The sequence below is a fragment of the Pelophylax lessonae genome (assembly GCF_965119305.1).
Source record: "Pelophylax lessonae genome assembly, chromosome: 6".
NCBI lineage: Eukaryota > Metazoa > Chordata > Amphibia > Anura > Ranidae > Pelophylax > Pelophylax lessonae.
The window spans coordinates 307,754,513-307,778,572 of NC_138773.1; the positions used below are offsets into that span (position 1 = coordinate 307,754,513).

At 46.6% G+C, this 24,060-nt stretch overlaps 1 protein-coding gene across 1 annotated transcript in view; it reads right to left on the minus strand.

Annotated features, from left to right (window-relative positions):
• Positions 1 to 24,060, minus strand: part of TMBIM1 (transmembrane BAX inhibitor motif containing 1) — a 172,187-nt gene that overhangs the window by 104,203 nt on the left and 43,924 nt on the right. Inside the window, exon 2 of the mRNA XM_082260123.1 lies at positions 4,797 to 5,092. Within this exon, the coding sequence (XP_082116249.1) occupies positions 4,797 to 5,055 (259 nt within the window). The 5' untranslated portion in view covers positions 5,056 to 5,092. The remainder of the gene's footprint in view (positions 1 to 4,796; positions 5,093 to 24,060) is intronic.

Sequence of the window (24,060 nt, forward strand, 5' to 3'; positions counted from 1 at the left end):
GGCTGCGAATCCGCAGCCTGTACCCGCATCGCACACGCACCCCCGGCAGTTCACACTGCCATATGCGATACGCTGGGGGTGTCAATGTAATCTTAACGACACCCCCAGTTTGATCGCATATCGCAGTGCGATCGTGCAGTTCGCACAGGATCGGATCGCACAAGTGTGAACCGCTGTCCGATCCGATCCTGATGCGGCTGCCAAAAAGGGTCCCTGTGCGTGTTTGGTGCGGCTGCGGTGCGAATTTAGCCATACAAACTGTATGGCTAAACTCGCACCGCACAGCCGATCGCATGTAATGTCGGAGCAGTGCGCTCCGACATTACATGCGAACCCCGCACACGCACAAGTGTGAACCGGGGCTTACAGGTCACCATGGACATGCTGAAATGTTTTCCAATTTCTGCATTATAATATTGTTCTACTTAACTGGGAGCATTGAAAAGAGTGGTGTCCACTCCACTCCAATCCATGGTCTAGCTGTTGCCTATTTTTTTTTTCTAGCAGTTTTGCACTGACTGCTGTAGTTGCAATGAGTGCCCTACTGCAGAGGTAGTCCACTGACTCCTATCCAATCCACTGTCTAGCTGTTGCCTGGCTTTTTTTCTAGCAGTTTTACACTGACTGCTGTAGTTGCAGTGAGTGCCCTACTGCAGAGGTAGTCCTCTGACTCCAATTCAAACCACTGTCTAGCTTTTTTCTAGCAGTTTTTGCACTGACTGAACTGCATTAGTTGCAGTCAGTCCCTTACTGCAGAGGTAATCCTCTTCCACTGACTCCAGTCCATCCAATCCACTGTGTATGTGTATTTTGTGTAGCTGTTGTTGTTGCCTAGCTTTTTTTCTAGCTGTTTTGCACTGACTGCACTGCAGTAACATATTGCAGTGTGTGAGTCCACTACTGCAGCACTTTTATCAAAAAAGTGCTGCAGTAGTGGACTCACACACTGCAATATGTTACTGCAGTGCAGTCAGTTTTATGCATTAATGCTAGGGATGCACCGAAATGAAAATTCTGGGCCGAAACCGAAAATGCAGGATGCCCTTGGCCGAAAATGACTTTTTCCCCCAAATAATTTTAAAATTGATAGAACAGGGGCATACACCAAAAACAGGCAGCGACATACACCTGCCACTGCCACCCTGTCACAGTATATGTACTGTGACGGGTTGGCAAGAGGTTAATTTAATTACCAATGGTATTTGTATTATGCAGCATGAGGGGGTTAATGTATTGCCACTGCTGGTCACTGATGCATTAGTGACCAACCAGTGACAGTTAATTAACCCTTTTGTGCTGCATTAGTGCAACCAGTATCAGTGTTAATTAACACTGGTTGCACTGATACTGGTTGCACTAATGCAGCACAAAAGGGTTAATTAACTGTCACTGGTCGGTCAGTAATGCATCAGTGACCAGCAGTGGCAATACATTAACCCCCTCATGCTGCATAATACTAATACCATTGGTAAGCTCGCTTCAGCGACCAAACGGCCCCCCCCCCCCCCCCGCCTCAGCGTCCCTCCCAATCCAAAGGATGCAATCTCCTTACTCTCAACTCTGCTCCTCCGGTGTCCTTCCTTTTAAAAGACGAGCCTCTGGCCGGCGGCCCGCCTCCCTGTGATGTCACTACTACTAAGATCTGTGCATGAATGAACTAACACACCGGGCGAGCGGCCGCTAATAGCTATAACTATGTGAGTGCTTCACTTCCCTGTCAGCGGAGATACCCGCCTGATAGGGAAGTGAAGCGCTCACATAGTTACAGCTATTAGCGGCCGCTCGCCCACCCACCTGGTGTGTTAGTTCATTCATGCACAGATCGTAGTAGAAGTAACATCACAGGGAGGCGGGCCGCCGGCCAGATGCGCGTCTTTTGAAACCTGGGCTGCGCCCGCGGCGGCCGTCTTTAATATCGGCATCTTTACCCATTTTCGGCCGAAATGGAATAAGCCCATTTTCGGCCGAAAATTTTGGTTGCCGAAATTTCGGTGCATCACTAATTAATGCACAATCAGGATGTGAAATGCAAAGTAAATGTCCTTGGAATTGAAGTTTTCATATCAGTTTTTATGCAGTTAAGGTGTGAAGAACGAGCACTTAATGTTAAAAATGTTAATAAATAAAGATTAACATGTTTATTAAGAGATTTCTGTCGTATTTTGTGTTTTTTTTGGGTAATTTTTACATGTGTGAAAATATCGGCCAATACCGATATGTAATCGGCAAAATATCGGTATCGGCAACGAAAAAACTATATCGGCCGATCACTAACCTAAACCCCCCCGCAGCCATCAATGTATGGCACCTGTCTGTGGCAGTAAAAGGGGTAGTTAATTGTTAACTAGACTCAAGAACAACATGTTTTATGATAGATTACAGTACCATTCTTTAGGTATGATGGCTGCATTTGTTTTCTGTTTTCCAGGCTGACAACATTTTCAGCAAGAAAATACCTGTTGATCCTGCCAGAAATGATGTGTCCTTATAACTTCTGAATAGCACTAACAAGGTTATCTTTCTTCTGTAAACAATACTTTGCCCATCTCCCATGTAAGAAGAGGAAGACATGTTTAAAGTGCAGCCTAGGTTACAACCATGGTACCCTCCCTAGATATTCTTCAGCGAGTAAGCGTGGTCACCCTAGGACTGGATGTGTATTACTGGCAGGAACACCAGGTGAAAATAGATGAAAAAAAAAGTCTGAAAAACTAATGCAGCCACCACATCTAAGGACAGGTAAGCTGCAAAATACTACATTTCTCTTCCCAGGCTTAAATTAGGGGTCGACTGATTATCTGTGCGGCCAAATTGGGGGGGGGCTTCACTTTTTTTGCAGAATCGGTATCGGTCGCAAACTTACCAATATTGGTCTCCCCCTGCCGTGGCGGCCATCTTTTTGGGGCCCACTATGTCATAGGCCCGTTTAGAAGAAGCCAGGACCCAGATTTTGCACTGCACTGGAGGCACATGCACACGACATCATTATGTATGTTGCGCCGCATGCCTCCACGCACTGGGCCTGCAAACATTCTGACAGTCTGACTGAGCCCTGGATTCTTCTACTCGGATAGGGCAAAGGCCACTGCCTCCCTCGCCTCAGACAGTGCACGCCACTGGATGGCTGAACCAGAGAGGACACACTAGCCAGCCAGCAGCCACCAACCCACAGCAGGGTGCCAGCCAGCCACCCACAGCATGGTGGCAGCAAGCCAAAAGCAGGTTGCCAGAAAGCCTGCCACCCACTCACAGCAGGGTGCCAGGCAGCCAGCCACCAACCCACAGCAGGGTGCCAGGCAGCCAGCCACCCACCCACAGCTGGGTGACTGCCAGACAGCCACCCACCCACAGCAGGGTGACTGCCAGACAGCCACCCACCCACAGCAGGGTGACTGCCAGAGAGCCACCCACCCACAGCAGGGTGACTGCCAGACCGCCACCCACCCACAGCAGGGTGACTGCCAGACCGCCACCCACCCACAGCAGGGTGACTGCCAGACCGCCACCCACCCACAGCGCGGTGCCAGTCAGAACGCCACCCACCCACAGTGGGGTGCCAGTCAGACCGCCACCCACCCACAGCGGGGTGGTAGGGGGTTCTGTGACACAGACAGAGATTGCAGGTTCAGCTATGCTGCATCCTGTGATCTCTCCCTGTCTGTCACAGAGAAGAACCGCCTGCTTTGTTTACACAAGCGGGCGGATCTTCTCACACTTTCCTCCACGATCAGGGAAGAGAGGCGGCGATCGCCGCCAATCCTCCTCCGGCCCGACTCCCGCTGTGTCTAAACACTATGAGTCACTATGAATCACTATGATTTCAGCGATGTAGGTCTACGTCACTGGACCCAGGGGAGCCGACCTGCCGCAGTAGTAGTACTGTGAGCGGTCGGCAAGTGGTTAAATGTACAGAAAATCGGCACCTGATATAGGTTATCAGCCAGAAAGGTGGCCAAAAAATCATCATCGGCCCTGAAAAAACTATACAGGGTTCGTACACATTTTTACCGATAAAATTCCATGACTTTTCCATAACTTCAAGTAAATATTCATGACCCAATGTTTCATGAAATGTCTATGTATACATGTTAAATAAGAAGAAAATCCATGTTGCACCCAGCATATTTTTACTAAAATAAATGAAAAGCTTTGTAGTGTACAATCATGAAGCATAAGGTGTAGCCGGACTGGTATGGATTTGTGCATCTGTGCCAACCGGAGTGGTTCACGCATGCTCCGAAACCGGTTAACGCCCCCAGAACCCCACCCCCCCCCCCCCCCGCGCGCGCGCGTCATCACGTTCGTGCGGCCCTCCGGTGAGGTGTGCGCTTCACCGCTGCCTCGATCTAGCTGAGTCCCCTGATTGGTTCTCCCCTAGTGTCATCTCCTGGCTGCTGGCCAGCCTTAGGGACAGAAACACAGCGGACCCGGAAGGACACCGAGCTATGAAGATAGACGCTTACCTCCAGGTAAGTTTTTAATATGTGTCAGTAAAATTATTTACATCTGCTACACTGAGTAGCGCCTTTCTCTCTTTTCTGCATATTCGAATATACAGTGATTGTGAAACAAATTTCCATGACTTTTCCAAAACTTGTGCGTAAAATTATTTTCCTAAACTTTTCCAGGCCTGGAAATTGCCATTTTAAAATTCCATGACTTTTCCAGGTTTTTCATGACCGTACGAACCCTGACTATATCGGTCGACCCCTAGTTTAAATGCATTTTAATAAATACAGAAATGTACTGTATGGCTGAGGCCAGCTTTTTGGGCGATTATATGAGTCAGACAATACCTGGATTGAGTGGAATATTTGGCAGCATCGGCATCACAGGTTTTGGACGCTCATTGTGCCCAGGTTCTGGGTAGCCCCCAGGTTCTGGGTAGCCCCCAGGTGCTGAGTATCCTCCCGGTTGTGGGTAGAACCCTCCAGGTGTCCCATACGGGGGTGGATAGCCCCCTGGGGCCGGATATCCACCAGGCGGAGGAGGGTATGCTGGGTTACGCAGAGGATCTCGGTCATCATATGGCGGTGGTGCACTTGGATAGGACATGGTGGACTGATTTCTGCACCAGATTCTCTTTTATGACCTGAAAAGAAACAGAAAGGAAAAGTATTCACATGATTATAAAATCCTGTTGAAAATTACATTGTCAACAAAGTGCTCTTGCAGACATAAAAAAAAAAAAGACATCAAACCCCATAGGTTCGTGCAGTCTATTGTATTAAGGTGTGCACCCCAAAGCTCAAACACATTCATTTCTCTGCAGCCTCAGCTGCACTGGACAGTGAATGAATGGGAAGTGCTCTGTGCTGAGTGACTTCCTGTTCATTCACAAACTGAAGCATAGTAATCACAGTTAATTATGCTTCAGTTATGGAAGAACACAGTGAGTGAGTGTATTCACAGTGGTCATTTAGAAAAGAAAGGCGCCTTGTCTGTTAAAATATTTACTAGCCACTTCCCCCTCTCTCCATCCTGAAACATCCTCCGCAACAGCTGGTGGGAGAGGAGGGAATCTATCAGCACTGCGGGGCAGAGGGGGGAGCACGGGGGAATAGGCACCCCCTGCGCACGCCTATGTTAAACACACATTGGGAAGATAATGGGGGAGATTTACTAAAGCTGGAGCACTCAAACTCTGGTGCAACCGTGCATGGTAACCAATCAGCTTCTAACTTCAGCTTGTTCAATTAAAGTGGTTCTAAAGGCTCAAGTTTTATTTTACCTATTCTATGGCTAAAGGTGAAAAAACCTGTGTGTGCAGCAGCCCCCCCAATACTTACCTGAGCCCCATCATGATCCAGCTATGTGCTTGAGAGTCTTAGCTGTCTGGGGACTCTCCCTCCTCTTTGGCTGGGACAGCAGTGGAAGCCATTGGCTGCTGTCAATCACAGCCAGTGAGAGAAAGAGAGAAGAGAGAGGAGGCTTTGGTTCCAAGTCTTACTGGACACGCAGAGCAGCGGCTCAGGAGCAAGCCCGCTCAGGTGCCACCACAGCAAGCTGTTTTGTTTGTTCTAGGGGCATTTGGCAGGAGGGTTGAGCCAGTAGCACTGGCGGGGGACCCGAGGAGAGGAGGATCGGGGCTGCACAGAGCAGGTAAGTATAACATGTTTTTTATTAACTGGATAGATTGTGTAGTGATTCTTGTGCTATCGGGGTATTATAATCAATAAAATTTCTTAAAAAATTATTTCCCAGGTGCTGCAAGTACTGGACTGGTACCTGAACAGTATAAATAATAGGTAAAACGGGGGGGGGGGGGGATGTATAAGCACTGCGCTCCTGGGTTATAAAAGAAACACAATTCCCTGAAGAAGTCACGTGACTCGTGACGTAACGCGTAGGGCATGTTACTCAGAAACCAGAGGTGACATAGCGGGACACGGACCGAGTGTCCCCAGGATTGCTGTGTTGCGGAATAACCTGTACTGAATGTGAGTGGATATATTTTTAATAATAAATTCTGCTAAATAGGACACCATGATGGCCCTTTCTCATTTATAACCCTCAGCCATAAGGACCGCATATATTGGTATACTGAGTGCCGAACGGTTCCTGAATTTTGCAAACGGAGCACACACAGGAGAGACCACCCAAGCCGCAATATCCATACACTGGGTATACATAACCGGAGAACATATACAGGAAGATTAGAAGCGATTCTACCAAAAAAAACCCCATATGCCTGGTCATATGAGGCTGGAGGTGAGCAGTTAGCACACATTTAGGTGTAGTCATCGAAGAGCACTTTTTGGATCACAAAATTGGAGGTGGAGGAATTTACCACATATATTCAAGGACTACATCTTTTAAGAACTTTTTTCAAGAGTTTCACTATTCTTTATGGACATTTAGCCAAGACCATACAGCTGTTTAACAGGACAGGTTCCACTCAGAACAGGCCATGGTCGACCAAAGAAGTTGAGTGCACGTGCTCAGCGTCATATCCAGAGGTTGTCTTTGGGAAATAGATGTATGAGTGCTGCCAGCATTGCTGCAGAGGTTGAAGGGGTGGGGGAGACAATGAGGGAAAGCCGCTCAGGTGTATGTTCCAAACCCGGTGCAGGTCAGATCTGTCATCCAAGAGTAGAAGAAATCCAAGTTTGAGACCACACTCAGGGTGTTATGATGAAATCAAAAGGTTTCTTTATTCCTCATAAATGAAGTAGACAGTGTACAAACAGACGTGTCGGGTTGACGCGTTTCACGACGCTGTAGGTCGCTTACTCATAACCACACTGTGGTTATGAGTAAGCGACCTACAGCGCTGTGAAACGCATCAACCCGACACGTCTGTTTGTACACTGTCTGTCTACTTCATTTATGAGGAATAAAGAAACCTTTTGATTTCATCATAACACCCTGAGTGCGGTCTCAAACTTGGATTTCTTCTACTCTTGAAGGGGGGGGGGGTCAGCCTGTCAGTGCTCAGACCATACGCCGCACACTGCATCAAATTGGTCTGCATGGCTGTGGTCCAAGAAGGAAGCCTCTTCTAAAGATGATGCACAAGAAAGCCCACAAACAGTTTGCTGAAGACAAGCAGACTAAGGACATGGATTACTGGAACCATCTCCTGTGGTCTGATGAGACCAAGATAAAAGTATTTGGTTCAGATGGTGTCAAGCGTGTGTGGCGGCAACCAGGTGAGGAGTACAAAGATAAGTGTGTATTGCATACAGTAAAGCATGGTGGTGGGAGTGTCATGGTCTGGGGCTGCATGAGTGCTGCCAGCACTGGGGAGCTACAGTTCATTGAGGGAACCATGAATGCCAACATGTACTGTGACATACTGAAGCAGAGCATGATCCCCTCCCTTCAGAGAATGGGCTGCAGGGCAGTATTCCAACATGATAACGACCCCAAACACACCTCCAAGACGACCACTGCCTTGCTAAAGCTGAGGGTAAAGGTGATGGACTGGCCAAGCATGTCTCCAGACCTAAACCCTATTGAGCATCTGTGGGGCATCCTCAAACAGAAGGTGGAGGAGAGCAAGGTCTCTAACATCCACCAGCTCTGTGATGTCATCATGGAGGAGTGGAAGAGAACTCCAGTGGAAACCTGTGAAGCTCTGGTGAACTCCATGGCCAAGAGGGTTAAGGCAGTGCTGGAAAATAATGGTGGCCACACAAAACATTGACACTTTGGACATTTTCACTTAGGGGTGCACTCACTTTTGTTGTCAACGGTTTAGACATAAAATGGCTGTGTGTTGAGTTATTTTGAGGGCACAGCAAATTTACACTGTTATACAAGCTGTACACTCACTACTTTACATTGTACCAAAGTGTCATTTCTTCAGTGTTGTCACCAGTGCTGTATTTTGCCCTAGGCCGACAAGGCCCAGGCCTAGGGCGGCACTTTGCAGGGGGGCAGCAAAAAAGCCGCCCCCTCCCCCTGAGACTCTTTTGGTCACCGGTTGCTAGAGCCGCCTCTCCCACCTCTCTCAACCCCTCCTCTCTCATCCCCCCTCTCACTCTCTCTCTCTCATCCCCCCCTCTCTCTCATCCCCCCCTCTCTCTCTCTCTCATCCCCCCTCTCTCTCTCTCATCCCCCCTCTCTCTCTCATCCCCCCCTCTCTCATCCCCCCCTCTCTCATCCCCCCTCTCTCTCTCTCCGTCCCCCCATCTCTCTCATCCCCCCATCCTCTCTCTCTCTCTCTCACCGTCCCCCCATCCTCTCTCTCTCTCCCTCCCCCACCCCCTCTCTCTCTCTCTCACCGTCCCCCCATCCTCTCTCTCTCTCCCTCCCCCACCCCCTCTCTCTCTCTCTCTCTCATCTCCCTCTCTCTCACCCCCCCCCTCACCATCATCCCCCCTCTCCCTCCCCCACCCCCTCTCTCTCTCATCTCCCTCTCTCTCACCCCCCCCTCACCATCATCCCCCCTCTCCCTCACCCCCCCCCCCTCTTTCTCCCTCCCTCACCCACCCCCCTCTCTCCCTCCCACGCCCTCTCTCGTGAGATCTCAGGGGTTCATGCTGGGACTTGGAGTTCTTCAATTTTGGAGGGAGTCACATCCGTTAAAAAGGAAGGAGTGGGGCAAATTTACATAGGAGGCGCCCAATTTTAGTCTTGCCTAGGGCAGCACCAAACCAAAATACACCACTGGTTGTCACATGAAAAGATATAATAAAATATTTACAAAAATGTGAGGGGTGTACTCACTTTTGTGAGCTACTTTATTACTACATTTCCTGTATTTGTTTTGGTTTTTTTTTTAGCCTCCCGCTTACTGTACAGGATAGTAAAACCACCGGATTACACACTCGCTCAGTAACATCTTGCACAAGCTGTAGTTCTGTATGAGCAGATTAGAGGAGTTTAGGTATCTGTGACATTCCACCGCTGGAGTGGTGCGCAGCCTCCAGGGCAGGTGCATGTTAGAGCATCCGGCCAACATCCTTCTCTTATCGGCAATGGTATGCAGAGCGGGGGAAGGGGGCACACATTGAAATATACTGTCTTATGATGTGGCCCAAAGGGGTGAAATCACACCGCACATCGCATACAAACTAATAAATTATTCATTCCAGGAATAAAGCAGAGGTAAATAACGCTGAACTCCTGACACCAAAAAGGCTCAGTTAAATATATTCCTTAATACCCACAAAGGAAATACATTCACTTTTTGAGCACTAAATGCCCTTACAAACCCAGATACAACCTTGTAAATGTAGTACTGACATCATCGCTGTGCTGCACATAGCCTGTGCAGAGAGGAGAGCTGTGGGAGGAACCCATCAGGCCCCACCCACTATGGAAAACTACAGAAGGGGAGGAGACAAGACCAGTCACCCTGCACAAGAAGAAAGAGCAGAGCAGTGGGAGGAACCTATCAGGCCCCACCCACAACAGAAAACTACAGAAGGGGCAGAGGCAAGAGCAGTCACCCTGCACAGGGAGAGAGAGCAGAGCTGTGGGAGGAGCCCAGCAGGCTCCACCCACTACAGAAAACTACAGAAGGGGAGGAGACAAGACCGGTCACCCTGCACAAGAAGAAAGAGCAGAGCTCTGGGAGGAACCTATCAGGCCCCACCCACTACAGAAAACTACAGAAGGGGTGGAGACAAGACCAGTCACCCTGCACAAGGAGAGAGAGCAGCAGTGAGCGGTCTTTATTACAGGAATCCAGATCTGGATTACTGCACAGATCTGGAAGAAATACACAAAGCACACCGAGATCCAAGAAGAATCCACATGATGCATGAATTTATATAATAATTTACTTATCTTGGAATTCAGCTTTAAGCATAACCTTAAGGCCCCTTTCACACTCCTGCGACTTGTCCTGCGATTTGGGACTGCAAAGCTGCATGACAAGTTCTACTCCATGATTTCCAATGAGTACCGTTCATATCTGTGCGACTTCAAGTTGCAACTACTTCCCTGCATTACTTTGGGCCGATTTTAATGCGATTTGAGGTCGCAATGCGATTTGAGATCAGCTGGAGTCTACCGCCTACTGATCAGCTGGAGTCTCATGGCCTACTGATCAGCTGGGGTCTACCGGCCTACTGATCAGCTGGAGTCTCATGGCCTACTGATCAGCTGGAGTTTCATGGCCTACTGATCAGCTGGAGTCTCATGGCCTACTGATCAGCTGGAGTCTCATGGCCTACTGATCAGCTGGGGTCTACCGGCCTACTGATCAGCTGGGGTCTACCGGCCTACTGATCAGCTGGAGTCTCATGGCCTACTGATCAGCTGGAGTTTCATGGCCTACTGATCAGCTGGAGTCTCATGGCCTACTGATCAGCTGGAGTTTCATGGCCTACTGATCAGCTGGAGTTTCATGGCCTACTGATCAGCTGGGGTCTTCCAGCCTACTGATCAGCTGGAGTTTCATGGCCTACTGATCAGCTGGAGTCTACCGGCCTACTGATCAGCTGGAGTCTCCCGGCCTACTGATCAGCTGGGGTCTACCAGCCTACTGATCAGCTGGAGTCTACCGGCCTACTGATCAGCTGGAGTCTCCCGGCCTACTGATCAGCTGGGGTCTCCTGGCTTACTGATCAGCTGGAGTCTCCTGGCCTAATGATCAGCTGGGGTCTCCTGGCCTAATGATCAGCTGGGGTCTCCTGGCCAGTTGTGGGGAATTCCCAGGCTTGATGGTGACTGGGTGTTCTGATGTCACTGTGGTGTTACAGCCAGGAAACCAGCGTTTTTTTTTTTTTAGAGGAAAGTCAACAATTGAAGCCCATATATTTCAGTGCAGTTCTTCTTGAGGCTAAGGTTATTTAGCTTCAATGCAAGCAAAGATGCAGAACAAGCATGCAGCCTGTGGGAAGATTCTCAGGATATTTTGCACTGTCACTGAGTCCCTTTAAATGAACTGTGTCCAACGGGTTAATAAGTAAGTTCTTCCAGTATCAGTACACAAAGCAGTCTGTATTCTCAGCCGTGATCATGTGAGCAGATTAGAGCAAACTCCTCTACCATGTGAATCCCACCTGAGAGCACCTACTCTCCCCACCATCCTCATCCAACAACAGGCAGCAGATGTCTTCTGGCCATAGATTATTCTTTTTGCGGGGTTTAACCAGTTCCCACCCAGGCCAATTCGGTCATTTCTCTCCTACAAGTAAAAATCAGTTTTTTTTTTTTGCTAGAAAATGACTCAGGACCCCCAAACATTACATATGTTTTTTTTTTTTTTTAGCAGACCCTAGAGCAGCGGTCTTCAAACTTTCTAAAGAATGGGCCAGTTTACTGTCCTTCAGGCTTTAGGGGGGCCGGACTGTGCCAAGTGAAAGTAAACAATGCCAGATCTTTGGTTTTAGGGGGAGAGATAATTGGTGTCAGTGGGAGGAATAGTGCCCCATCATTGGTGTCAGTGGGAGGAATAGTGCCCCATCATTGGTGTCAGTGGGAGGAATAGTGCCCCATCATTGGTATCAGTGGGAGGAATCGTGCCCCATCATTGGTATCAGTGGGAGGAATCGTGCCCCATCATTGGTATCAGTGGGAGGAATAGTGCCCCATCATTGGTGTCACTGGGAGGAATAGTGCCCCATCATTGGTATCAGTGGGAGGAATAGTGTCCCATCATTGGTATCAGTGGGAGGAATAGTGCCCCATCATTGGTGTCAGTGGGAGGAATAGTGCCCCATCATTGGTATCAGTGGGAGGAATAGTGCCCCATCATTGGTATCAGTGGGAGGAATCGTGCCCCATCATTGGTGTCAGTGGAAGGAATAGTGTCCCATCATTGGTGTCAGTGGGAGGAATAGTGTCCCATCATTGGTATCAGTGGGAGGAATAGTGCCCCATCATTGGTATCAGTGGGAGGAATCGTGCCCCATCATTGGTATCAGTGGGAGGAATCGTGCCCCATCATTGGTGTCAGTGGAAGGAATAGTGTCCCATCATTGGTGTCAGTGGGAGGAATAGTGCCCCATCATTGGTGTCAGTGGAAGGAATAGTGTCCCATCATTGGTATCAGTGGAAGGAATAGTGTCCCATCATTGGTATCAGTGGAAGGAATAGTGTCCCATCATTGGTGTCAGTGGGAGGAATAGTGTCCCATCATTGGTGTCAGTGGAAGGAATAGTGTCCCATCATTGGTATCAGTGGAAGGAATAGTGTCCCATCATTGGTATCAGTGGAAGGAATAGTGTCCCATCATTGGTGTCAGTGGGAGGAATAGTGTCCCATCATTGGTGTCAGTGGAAGGAATAGTGCCCCATCATTGGTGTCAGTGGGAGGAATAGTGCCCCATCATTGGTGTCAGTGGAAGGAATAGTGTCCCATCATTGGTAGCAGTGGGAGGAATAGTGCCCCATCATTGGTGTCAGTGGGAGGAATAGTGCCCCATCATTGGTGTCAGTGGGAGGAATAGTGTCCCATCATTGGTGTCAGTGGAAGGAATAGTGTCCCATCATTGGTATCAGTGGAAGGAATAGTGTCCCATCATTGGTAGCAGTGGGAGGAATAGTGCCCCATCATTGGTGTCAGTGGGAGGAATAGTGTCCCATCATTGGTGTCAGTGGAAGGAATAGTACCCCATCATTGGTGTCAGTGGAAGGAATAGTGCCCCATCATTGGTATCAGTGGGAGGAATAGTGTCCCATCATTGGTGTCAGTGGGAGGAATAGTGTCCCATCATTGGTGTCAGTGGGAGGAATAGTGCCCCATCATTGGTATCAGTGGAAGGAATAGTGCCCCATCATTGGTGTCAGTGGGAGGAACAGTTCCCCATCATTGGTATCAGTGGGAGGAACAGTGCCCCATCATTGGTATCAGTGGGAGGAACAGTGCCCCATCATTGGTGTCAGTGGAAGAAATAATGCCCCATCATTGGTATCAGTGGGAGGAATAGTGCCCCATTGTAGTGTCAGTGGAATGAATAATGCCTCGAGGGCCGGATAAAGGCAAGCAAAGTGCCACATCTGGCCCCAGGGCCTCAGTTTGGAGACCATTCCCCTACAGAATAAAATGGCAGTTATTGCAGTTTGTTATGTCACAAAGCGATTTTTGAAACAAGTTTTTGGGAAAAAATACACTTTAAATGAATTTTATTGCAAAAAAAAAAAAAAAAAAAAAACGATATTTAACCCAATATTTTTGTAAATTATAGAAAATGATGTTATGCTGAGTAAACAGATATCTAACATGTCACTCTTTAAGATTGTGCACGCTCCTGGAATGGAGCCAAACTACGGTACTCCATAGGCGATGCTTTAAAACATTTTTACAGGTTACCAGTTTAGAGTTACAGGAGAGGTTTAGAGCTAGAATTACTGTTCTCAATTATTATTCGCAACAATATCTCACATGTGGAACGAACACAGTTTACATACGCGGGCACGACCTACAAATGCGTTCGCTTCTGTGTGCGACCACTAGGGTACAGGGGAGCTTTTAAAAAAAAAAAATATATATATATATATATATATTTTTTTTTTTTTTTAACACTGTCCTTTTAATTTTTTTTTTTTTCGATTACTTTTATTGCCAACACAAGAAACGTTAACATCCCTTGTGATAGAAATAAGGCATGACACATCCGCTTTATGGAGAGATCTGGGGTACCCCAAATATCTCCTCTAACCTGGAAAGCATGAGATAAAAAAAAACAAAAAATATATTTTTAAGACCTACTTACCTGTAAAATCCATTTCTTGAAGTACATCACAGGACACAGAGCACTAAATCATAACATATGGGTTATATGGCCACCTATAGGTGAAGGACACTGGCAACCAATCAGAAAGGATGTCCCCCTATATAACCCCTCCCACACAGGAAGTACCTTTGTTTTGTATCAAGCAATAAAGGTTCCATAGAAGAGGGGAGGGACCTCTGTGTTCCGTGATGTATTTCAAGAAATGGATTTTGCAGGTAAGTACCGTATATACTCGAGTATAAGCCGAGTTTTTCAGCACTTTTTTTGTGCTGAAAACGTCCCCCTCGGCTTATACTCGAGTCAAGGAAAAAAAAGTCCGCTCCGACGGGCTAAAGCTTTAAAAATGGCACCGCCCGTCACATACATGTCACCGCGCGCACGCGCCGCCGCCGCTCGGGAGAGGCCGGGAATAGACGAAATTATACGAGCGGTGGCGGCGCGTGCGCAATGACGTGTCGGCGCCGGGCGGCGCCATTTTTAAAATGAAGGCGCCTCTGGAACAGGTAAGTGAAACAGCTTCACTACCTGCCATTATGCAGGGCTGCGGGCACACTACAAGGGATGCAGTGCTGCGGGCATGGTCCACCTGTGCCATGCCCACAGCACTGCATCTCCTGTAGTATGCCCACAACCCCGGATCCTCTTGTACCATGCCAGTACCCTGCATTCTCCTGCACCATGCCAGTACCCTGCATTCTCCTGCACCATGCCAGAACCCTGCATTCTCCTGTACCATGCCCGCCGCCCTGCATTCTCACCCTAGGCTTATACTCGAGTCAATGGTTTTTCCCATCTTTTTGTGCTAAAAGTAGGGGCCTCGGCTTATACTCGAGTATATACGGTATGAATTAACCGCTTCCCGTTACCGTTAGTTCTAGTGCAGCAGGGCGGCCCTCCTGCCTGAACCGACGTAGGTATACGTCGGTCGCGCGCCTGCAGCTAGGGTGCGAGTGCATGCCACCGACAGCGCGCTCCCTCGTCAGCAGGGACCTTGACGCACGGGGCAGGCGGCTTCAACTGCCGTCTGACACCCACGATCGCTCCCCGCTGAGAGAGAAGAACGGACAGCTATTGTAAACACAGCTGACCGTTTTTCTCTCCGGAATGATCATAGAGCGCCTGTGATCCTTCTGTATAGGATCAAAGGTCTCTGTGATCATTTCACAAGCCCCGCCCCCATACAGTTAGAAACACGCCCCTAGGTACACATTTAACCCCTTGATCACCCACAGTTTTAACCCATTCCCTGCCAGTGTCATTTTTACAGTAACAGTGCATATTTTTAGCACTGATTGCTGTAGTAATGTCACTGGTCCCCCCAAAAGTATCAAAAATGTCAGTCAGGGGTCCGATCTGTCCGCCATAATGTCGCAGTTCCACTAAAAATCGCAGATTGCCGCCATTACTAGTAAAAAAAAAACAAAAAAAATGTTATTTGGGTACAGCGTCACACAACTGCGCAATTGTCCGCTTAAAGTATCGCAGTGCCGAATCGCAAAATATGGCCTGGTCATTAAGGGGCAAAAATCCTTCCGGTCCAGAAGTGGTTAAAAATCAATTTTTCTTTTTGTACATCACAGGACACAGAGCCATAAATCATAACATATGTCCCAAAGCTATGCATTTGAGGGGAGGGGGGACACCAAAAATACTGCCATCTGACCCCAAAAATGATTACACCGCTGCCTGTAGTACACTGCCGCCAAAAATGTCAGCGTGTTCCAACTGTAAAACCATTCCGGTTTTGGAGGTTGTATCATTGTTGCCCATCTAGTGCGCCTGTTAATTTAATTAACAACAAAGCAGGGGAAACTGATTAACAACCCCCTTTGCTACTTAACTGACCAGATCAATATCCCAGGAGTTTAATTGACTTGATGCTATACTCCGATTAACCACTTTAGCCCTGGAGGATTTGGCTGCTCAATGACCAGGCCCCATTTTGCGATTCGGCACTGCGTGACTTTAACGGACAATTGCGCGGTCGTGCGACCCTGTACCCCAAAAAAAAAAAAAAAATTATGTCCTTTTTTCCCCACAAATAGAGCTTTCTTTTGGTGGTATTTGATCACCTGTGCGATTTTTATTTTTTGCGCTATAAACAAAAAAAGAGCGTCAATTTTGAAAAAATAACAATATTTTTCAAAATTTTTATATGAAATTCTCAAAAAAAATGTAAAAATCAAAATGTTTTAACATTTTAGGCCTGCTACATATTTTTCGTAAAAAAAAAAAAATCGCAATAAAGCGTATTTTGATTGGTTTGCGCAAAAGTTTTTGCGTTTACTAACTACGGGAAAGATTTATGTCATTTTTATTGTTTTTTTTTTAACTAGTAATGGCGGTGATCTGCGATTTTTTTTTCGCGGGACTGCGACATTGCGGCAAACAGATTGGACCCCTGACATTTTTGACACTTTTGGGGGTACCAGTGACATTACTACAGAAATCAGTGCTATAAATATGCACTGTTACTGTAAAAATGACACTGGCAGGGAAGGGGTTAACTTTACTGGTGATCAAGGGGTTAAGTGTGTCCCTAGAGGCGTGATTCTAACTGTAGAGGGGCGTGGCTTGTGAGATCATCATAGAGACATGCGATCCTACATAGCAGGTTCGCATAGCCTCTGTGATGTAAACACAGCCGTCTGTCATTCTCCTTCTGCTGAGGGAGATCGCGAGTGACCGGCGGCCATCGGAGCCGCTGGTCACACGCGCTGGCTCCCCAGGGAACGAGCGGCGCGCGCTCGCCCCCCACAGGCGCCTGAGGGAGCGACGTAGGGCTACGTCGCTTTGCCCAGGAGCGTCAGAGTGCCGCAGTAACTGTACGGTGGGCAGGGCTGAAGTGTTTAAAAAGTGTTCCTTTAATTTTTTTGAGCAGTGTAGTAAATAATGAAGAGTGCTTGATAGAACACAACATGAACACAATGGGGTAAAAAAAAGAGTAGGATGAATGCCACAAACATTCGCCTAGCCCTCACAAATTCTGTCCGTATTTTGCCTAATAGGTTGAGTTCCTATGATCGTCAGCTCCATCTAGTGGCCATAATATACATAATGCATAAATACCTCAATCAGGTAAATACTGCAATATGGCCACTAGATGGAGCTGAGAATAAATGAAAATCAACAAATCAGGAAAACTACAACCAGAATTCGTGGGGGCTAGGCAAATGCTTGTTGCATTTGATCAACTAATTTATTTTATACATAGACTCCTTTGAAAGAATGGATCCCAAATACTAAACAAGTACGTTCCAGGATAGAGTCTCCTAGTATTGCTGACAGATGTGAAATGTCAATGTTTGTATAGTAAATATAAGAAAATAGGCCATTTATACGGTGATGATAAAGCACAGCTGAAACACTTTCCTAGATCTTCACCCTGTTCTAAAGTTAGAACATGTAATCAGACCAGTTTTACTGGTAATAGTGCATGGAGGAAACATTCCCATTTTATGTAGAATGATTTTAAGGGCTCGGCTCGTTCACATGTGCTTTGAGGTCCGAAGTGGGATCTGATTTCTGATCACTCTTCTGAGAGTGAGTACAATACATGCTCCTGACCCCTACACGCTGTATGTACAATACATACTCCTGACCCCTACATGCTGTATGTTCAATACATGCTCCTGACCCCTACACGCTGTATGCTGTATGTACAATACATACTCCTGACCCCCTACACACTGTATGTACAATACATACTCCTGACCCCTACAGGCTATATGTTCAATACATACTCCTGACCCCTACACGCTGTATGTACAATACATACTCCTGACCCCTACACGCTGTATGTACAATACATACTCCTGACCCCCTACACACTGTATGTACAATACATACTCCTGACCCCCTACACACTGTATGTACAATACATACTCCTGACCCCCTACACACTGTATGTACAATACATACTCCTGACCCCCTACACACTGTATGTACAATACATACTCCTGACCCCTACAGGCTGTATGTTCAATACATACTCCTGACCCCTTCAGGCTGTATGTACAATACATACTCCTGACCCCCTACACACTGTATGTACAATACATACTCCTGACCCCTACAGGCTGTATGTTCAATACATACTCCTGACCCCTACACGCTGTATGTACAATACATACTCCTGACCCCTACACGCTGTATGTACAATACATACTCCTGACCCCCTACACACTGTATGTACAATACATACTCCTGACCCCCTACACACTGTATGTACAATACATACTCCTGACCCCCTACACACTGTATGTACAATACATACTCCTGACCCCTACAGGCTGTATGTTCAATACATACTCCTGACCCCTACACGCTGTATGTACAATACATACTCCTGACCCCCTACACACTGTATGTACAATACATACTCCTGACCCCTACACACTGTATGTACAATACATACTCCTGACCCCTACACGCTGTATGTACAATACATTCTCCTGACCCCTACACGCTGTATGTACAATACATACTCCTGTCCCCTACACACTGTATGTACAATACATACTCCTGACCCCCTACACACTGTATGTACAATACATACTCCTGACCCCTACACACTGTATGTACAATACATACTCCTGACCCCTACACGCTGTATGTACAATACATTCTCCTGACCCCTACACGCTGTATGTACAATACATACTCCTGACCCCCTACACACTGTATGTACAATACATACTCCTGACCCCCTACACACTGTATGTACAATACATACTCCTGACCCCCTACACACTGTATGTACAATACATACTCCTGACCCCCTACACACTGTATGTACAATACATACTCCTGACCCCTACACGCTGTTTGCTAGGCTGTATAATACATACTCCTGACTCCTGCACTGCGGGGGGGGGGGGAAGGGGGCCCAATTCCTGCCACAACATGTGTACATCCCAGGTCAGTAAAGGAGGAGCTGTAAAATGTGGCTCAACTGTGGGGTTTTACGGCCCCTTAACCACTTCTGGACCGGAAGGATTTGCCCCCTTAATGACCAGGCCATTTTTTGCGATTCGGTACTGCGTTACTTTGACGGACAATTGCGCGGTCGTGCGACGATGTACCCAAATAAAATTGATGTCCTTTTTTTACCACAAACAGAGCTTTCTTTTGGTGGTATTTGATCACCTGTGCGATTTAAATTTTTTTGCCCTATAAACAAAAAGAGCGACAATTATGGGAAAAAAAAAAAAAAGATATATTTTTTACATTCTACTATATAACATTTCCAAAATAAAAAAATTAAAAATCTAAATTTAACATTTTAGGCCAATTTGTTTTCTGCTACATATTTTTCGTAAAAAAAAAAAAAATCGCAATAAGCGTATTTTGATTGGTTTGCGCAAAAGCGATCGTGTCTACAAACTACGGGAAAGATTTATCTAATTTTTATTGTTTTTTTTTAACCAGTAATGGCGGCGATCTGCAATTTTTTGCGGGACTGCGACATTGCGGCGGACAGATCGGACCCCTAACTGACATTTTTGACTCTTTTGGGAGGACCAGTGACATTACTACAGTAATCAGTGCTAAACATATGCACTGTTACTGTAATAATGACACTGGCTGGGAAGGGGTTAACACAGTAAGTGATCGAGGGGTTAAATGTGTACCTAGGGGTGTGTTTCTAACTGTATGGGGGCGGGGCTTGTGAAATGATCATAGAGACCTGTGATCCTATATAGAAGGATCACAGGAGCTCTGTGACCATTATCTCTCGGTGGGGAGCGATCGCGGGTGTCAGGCGGCAAATCGGAGCCGAATGCCCCTTGCATCAGAGTCACCGATGACGAGTGGGGGCGGGAGCGCGCCTGCGGCGGCATGCGCTTGGCCCCAAGCTGCAGGCGCGCGACTGATGTATACCTACGTCAGTTCGCGCAGGAGGGCCGCCCTGCCGCAGGCGGTCGGGAAGCGGTTAACCACTAGCATGAACAAACCATTAGGTGACTAAAGTTTAGTAGCAAATCCATAAATCCAATAGGTAAGCCCAAAATAAATCCTTAATAGGACAAAATCTCATCAGTGTCCGGAGATAAAATCGTGTAAATCTCTACATTATATGGGACTGTTCCAGATGGACTATTACCAGTATAACTGGTCTGATTACCAGTTCCAACTTTAGAACAGGGTGGTGTTGGTCTAGAAAAGTAATTGAACTTGCTTTAATATCGCTGTATGAACAGCCTTTTCTAAGTGTCGGTTCACATATATGCGATGCGGGAACCCTGCTAATCCACTGCAGGTTCCCGTATCGCACCCAACTCGCAGGCAGTTCACACTGACATATGAGAACTGCTGGGAGTGTCAATACAATGTCACAGTGTCAATAATGTTATGGACTGGGTAATGTGTTAGGATCTATACTGGTATGGACTGGGTTAGGATCTATACTGGTATGAATTATGTTAGGATCTATACTGGTATGGACTGTGTTAGGGTCTATACTGGTATGGACTGTGTTAGGGTCTATACTGGTATGGACTGTGTTAGGGTCTATACTGGTATGGACTGTGTTAGGGTCTATACTGGTATGGACTGTGTTAGGGTCTATACTGGTATGGACTGTGTTAGGGTCTATACTGGTATGGACTGTGTTAGGGTCTATACTGGTATGGACTGTGTTAGGGTCTATACTGGTATGGACTGTGTTAGGGTCTATACTGGTATGGACTGTGTTAGGGTCTATACTGGTATGGACTGTGTTAGGGTCTATACTGGTATGGACTGTGTTAGGGTCTATACTGGTATGGACTGTGTTAGGATCTACACTGGTATGGACTGTGTTAGGATCTACACTGGTATGGACTGTGTTAGGATTTACACTGGTATGGACTGTGTTAGGATCTACACTGGTATGGACTGTGTTAGGATCTATACTGGTATGGACTGTGTTAGGATCTACACTGGTACGGACTGTGTTAGGATCTATACTGGTACGGACTGGGTAACGTGTTAGGATCTATACTGGTACGGACTGGGTAACGTGTTAGGATCTATACTGGTACGGACTGGGTAACGTGTTAGGATCTATACTGGTATGGACTGGGTAATGTGTTAGGATCTATACTGGTACGGACTGGGTAACGTGTTAGGATCTATACTGGTATGGACTGGGTAATGTGTTAGGATTTATACTGGTACGAACTGGGTAATGTGTTAGGATCTATACTGATATGGACTGGGTAATGTGTTAGGATCTATACTGGTACGGACTGGGTAATGTGTTAGGAAGGAAAGGATGCCACATCGGTTTGATGGAAATGAAAAGTATCGCCCTACAGAGGGCTGAATTCAAAGACACCCTGAAAATCAAAGTGAAAAAATGATGCAGCAGGCTAGTCCATTCTGCTGAAATTCCGTTGCAGCAACTCAGAATGGTCCTCAGTAGTTTTTACGGCCCCCACCTGCTTGTATGCATTAGAAACAAAAAGTGCAGCGCTATTTGTATCTAAAGTGTGTCAATGTGTAAAAATATTCAATGACTGATATCTACACAAGTAAAAATATAAGTGTAAGGTTACTATAGCCAGTTACACAAAGTGCAGTGGTATAGTACATAATTAAAATGTAATAATTTGTGTTAAAGTAACAAAAAACTCAAAACAACATCAAAAAAGGATTATAAAGGACAAAACAAAAGAAAAAAGTTCATATATCTAGAGTCCATATTGGAGTGGAAATGTGAATCTTTAACTTGTGACCCAACACTATTAGAAAATGTGACTAAATCAGCCACCACCAACATCAAGGAGGCTTACCAGAGCAACTGGGCCCAGTTTGGCTTATGCCTAATGGGTCAACACAGGCAGTGGTGCAACGACACCTGGTTTGGAAGGGAAGAGGATGGTTGCAATCACTTGCGTCACTTTCCACTCTGCTTTGCACACCACAAAGTAGTCCACCATCAATGAAAGTGACTTAATGGGGAATTCACAGGTCACAGTGGGACATAAAGGTATCTATCTCCTGAACAGACTGAGGTGCAACCCGGTGGCATCAGAAGGACTGAAACAAAATGTCCCAGAGGTGTTCTGTTGGATTTAGGTCAGGCGAGCGTGGGGGCCATTCAATGGTATCAATTCCTTCATCCTCCAGGAACTGGCTGCATACTCTCCCCACATGAGGCCAGGCCCTGTCGTGCACCAGGAGGAACCCAGGACCCACTGCACTAGCGTAGGGTCTGACAATGGGTCCAAGGAGTTCATCCCAATACCTAATGCCAGTCAGAATGTAATTGTCTACCCTGTAGAGGTCTGTGTGTCCCTCCATGGATATGCCTCCCTAGACCATCACTGACCCACCACCAAACCGGTCATGCTGAACGCTCTTACAGGCAGCATAACGTTCTCTATGGCTTCTCCAGACCCTTTCATGTCTATCACATGTGCTCAGGGTGAACCTGCTCTCATCTGTGAAAAGTACAGGGCATCAGTGGTGGACCTGCCAATTCTGGTGTTCAACGGCAAATGCCAATCGAGCTCTACGGTGCCTGGGCAGTGAGCACAGGGCCCACTAGAGAACGTTGGGCCCTCAGGCCACCCTCATGAAGTCTGTTTCTGATTGTTTGGTCAGAGACATTCACACCAGTGCCTGCTGGAGGTCATTTTGTAGGGCTCTGTGCAAGGAGGAAGAGGATGAGCAGATACTGGTCCTGCTGATGGGTTAGGGACCTTCTATGGCTCTGTTGTCATCATCAACCTACAGACTGCCTCTTCCTACTGAGACTTCATAAGGGTCATAGACCAATATACTCCTTGCATTTCTGCCTGCCAGGAGCTTGGATATCCCCTATATTTACATGCGTACATATAAAGGATCTCTAGCCTTTTTTGGACTCCAGCTGTCCTCACCAGCTCACGCTGGAGACACACACCCGTGATAGCCATCTGGGAACCACCAGCTACCATCTTTCTCTCCATTTTTCTGGCCACGCACTACCAGTCAGGTTTTTCAATAGCCTGTTTTATTTTAATTTTGGCAAGCGGTGAATCTCCACAAAAAAGCAGATGATAAAACCACCCAAAGTTACCCCTGAATAAGTGGTTAGTCACTTCGAAACGCGTTGGCTACCTACCCTTGCTTCCCGTGGTTGTCTTCTGCCATTTGTGTTATGTATTGTATACTGCTTGCTTCATTTTAACACTACTATAGGTCTATTTATCAATAAAATTTAATGTTTACCGTATGATTTAATTTGATATTTGAAGTGCCTTAAAAGTCTCACCACTAGGGGAACTTCTTTTGATTTGTTCCATTTACCTAGGGATGTGGCACTCATTGAGAAACTCTGCCAAGAGCACAATCTTTAGACCAATATACACGGTAATGTTGGGATTTGGCACCATCATCATCACCCCAGAAACTAACTCTTTACAGGATCCTTTGTTAGGGTCATAGACATTCAAGACATATATTCCACATGGTAGTTTTTCCTGACTTGCTATTAAAAGTATAACGAAAGGCCAAACTTCTTTTGTTTTGGACAGAGTGAAGCAGGATTATAACCCCAGTTAGTTTTTTATTGTGGTCTGTGCCCCATTAAGGAGATTTACCTTCTTTAAAGATAAAGAAAATCCCAAATGTCGGGTTGTTGCCAGAAGAGGAAAAGCAGGGAAGTCTTAATGGGGACACCAGTTATGGTGACACCCTAGGATTCCCTCACTTCAGAGGGATTTCCTCTCACTTCTAGTTTTGTCTATGAGACACGAAGTAAAAGGAAATCACCCCAATGGGACAAAAAAAATGGCAAAAAATAACTGACAGAGGTTATAACCCTCCCTTATTAGAAAATGAAAGAGAAAAAAAAAAAACCTTTGCATTTAGTTCCACTACTTTATTACTTTTTGGAGTATCCCTGGAGTATAGAAGTAAGCTCCAACCGTGACACCAGGTCTGGTGACAATTAA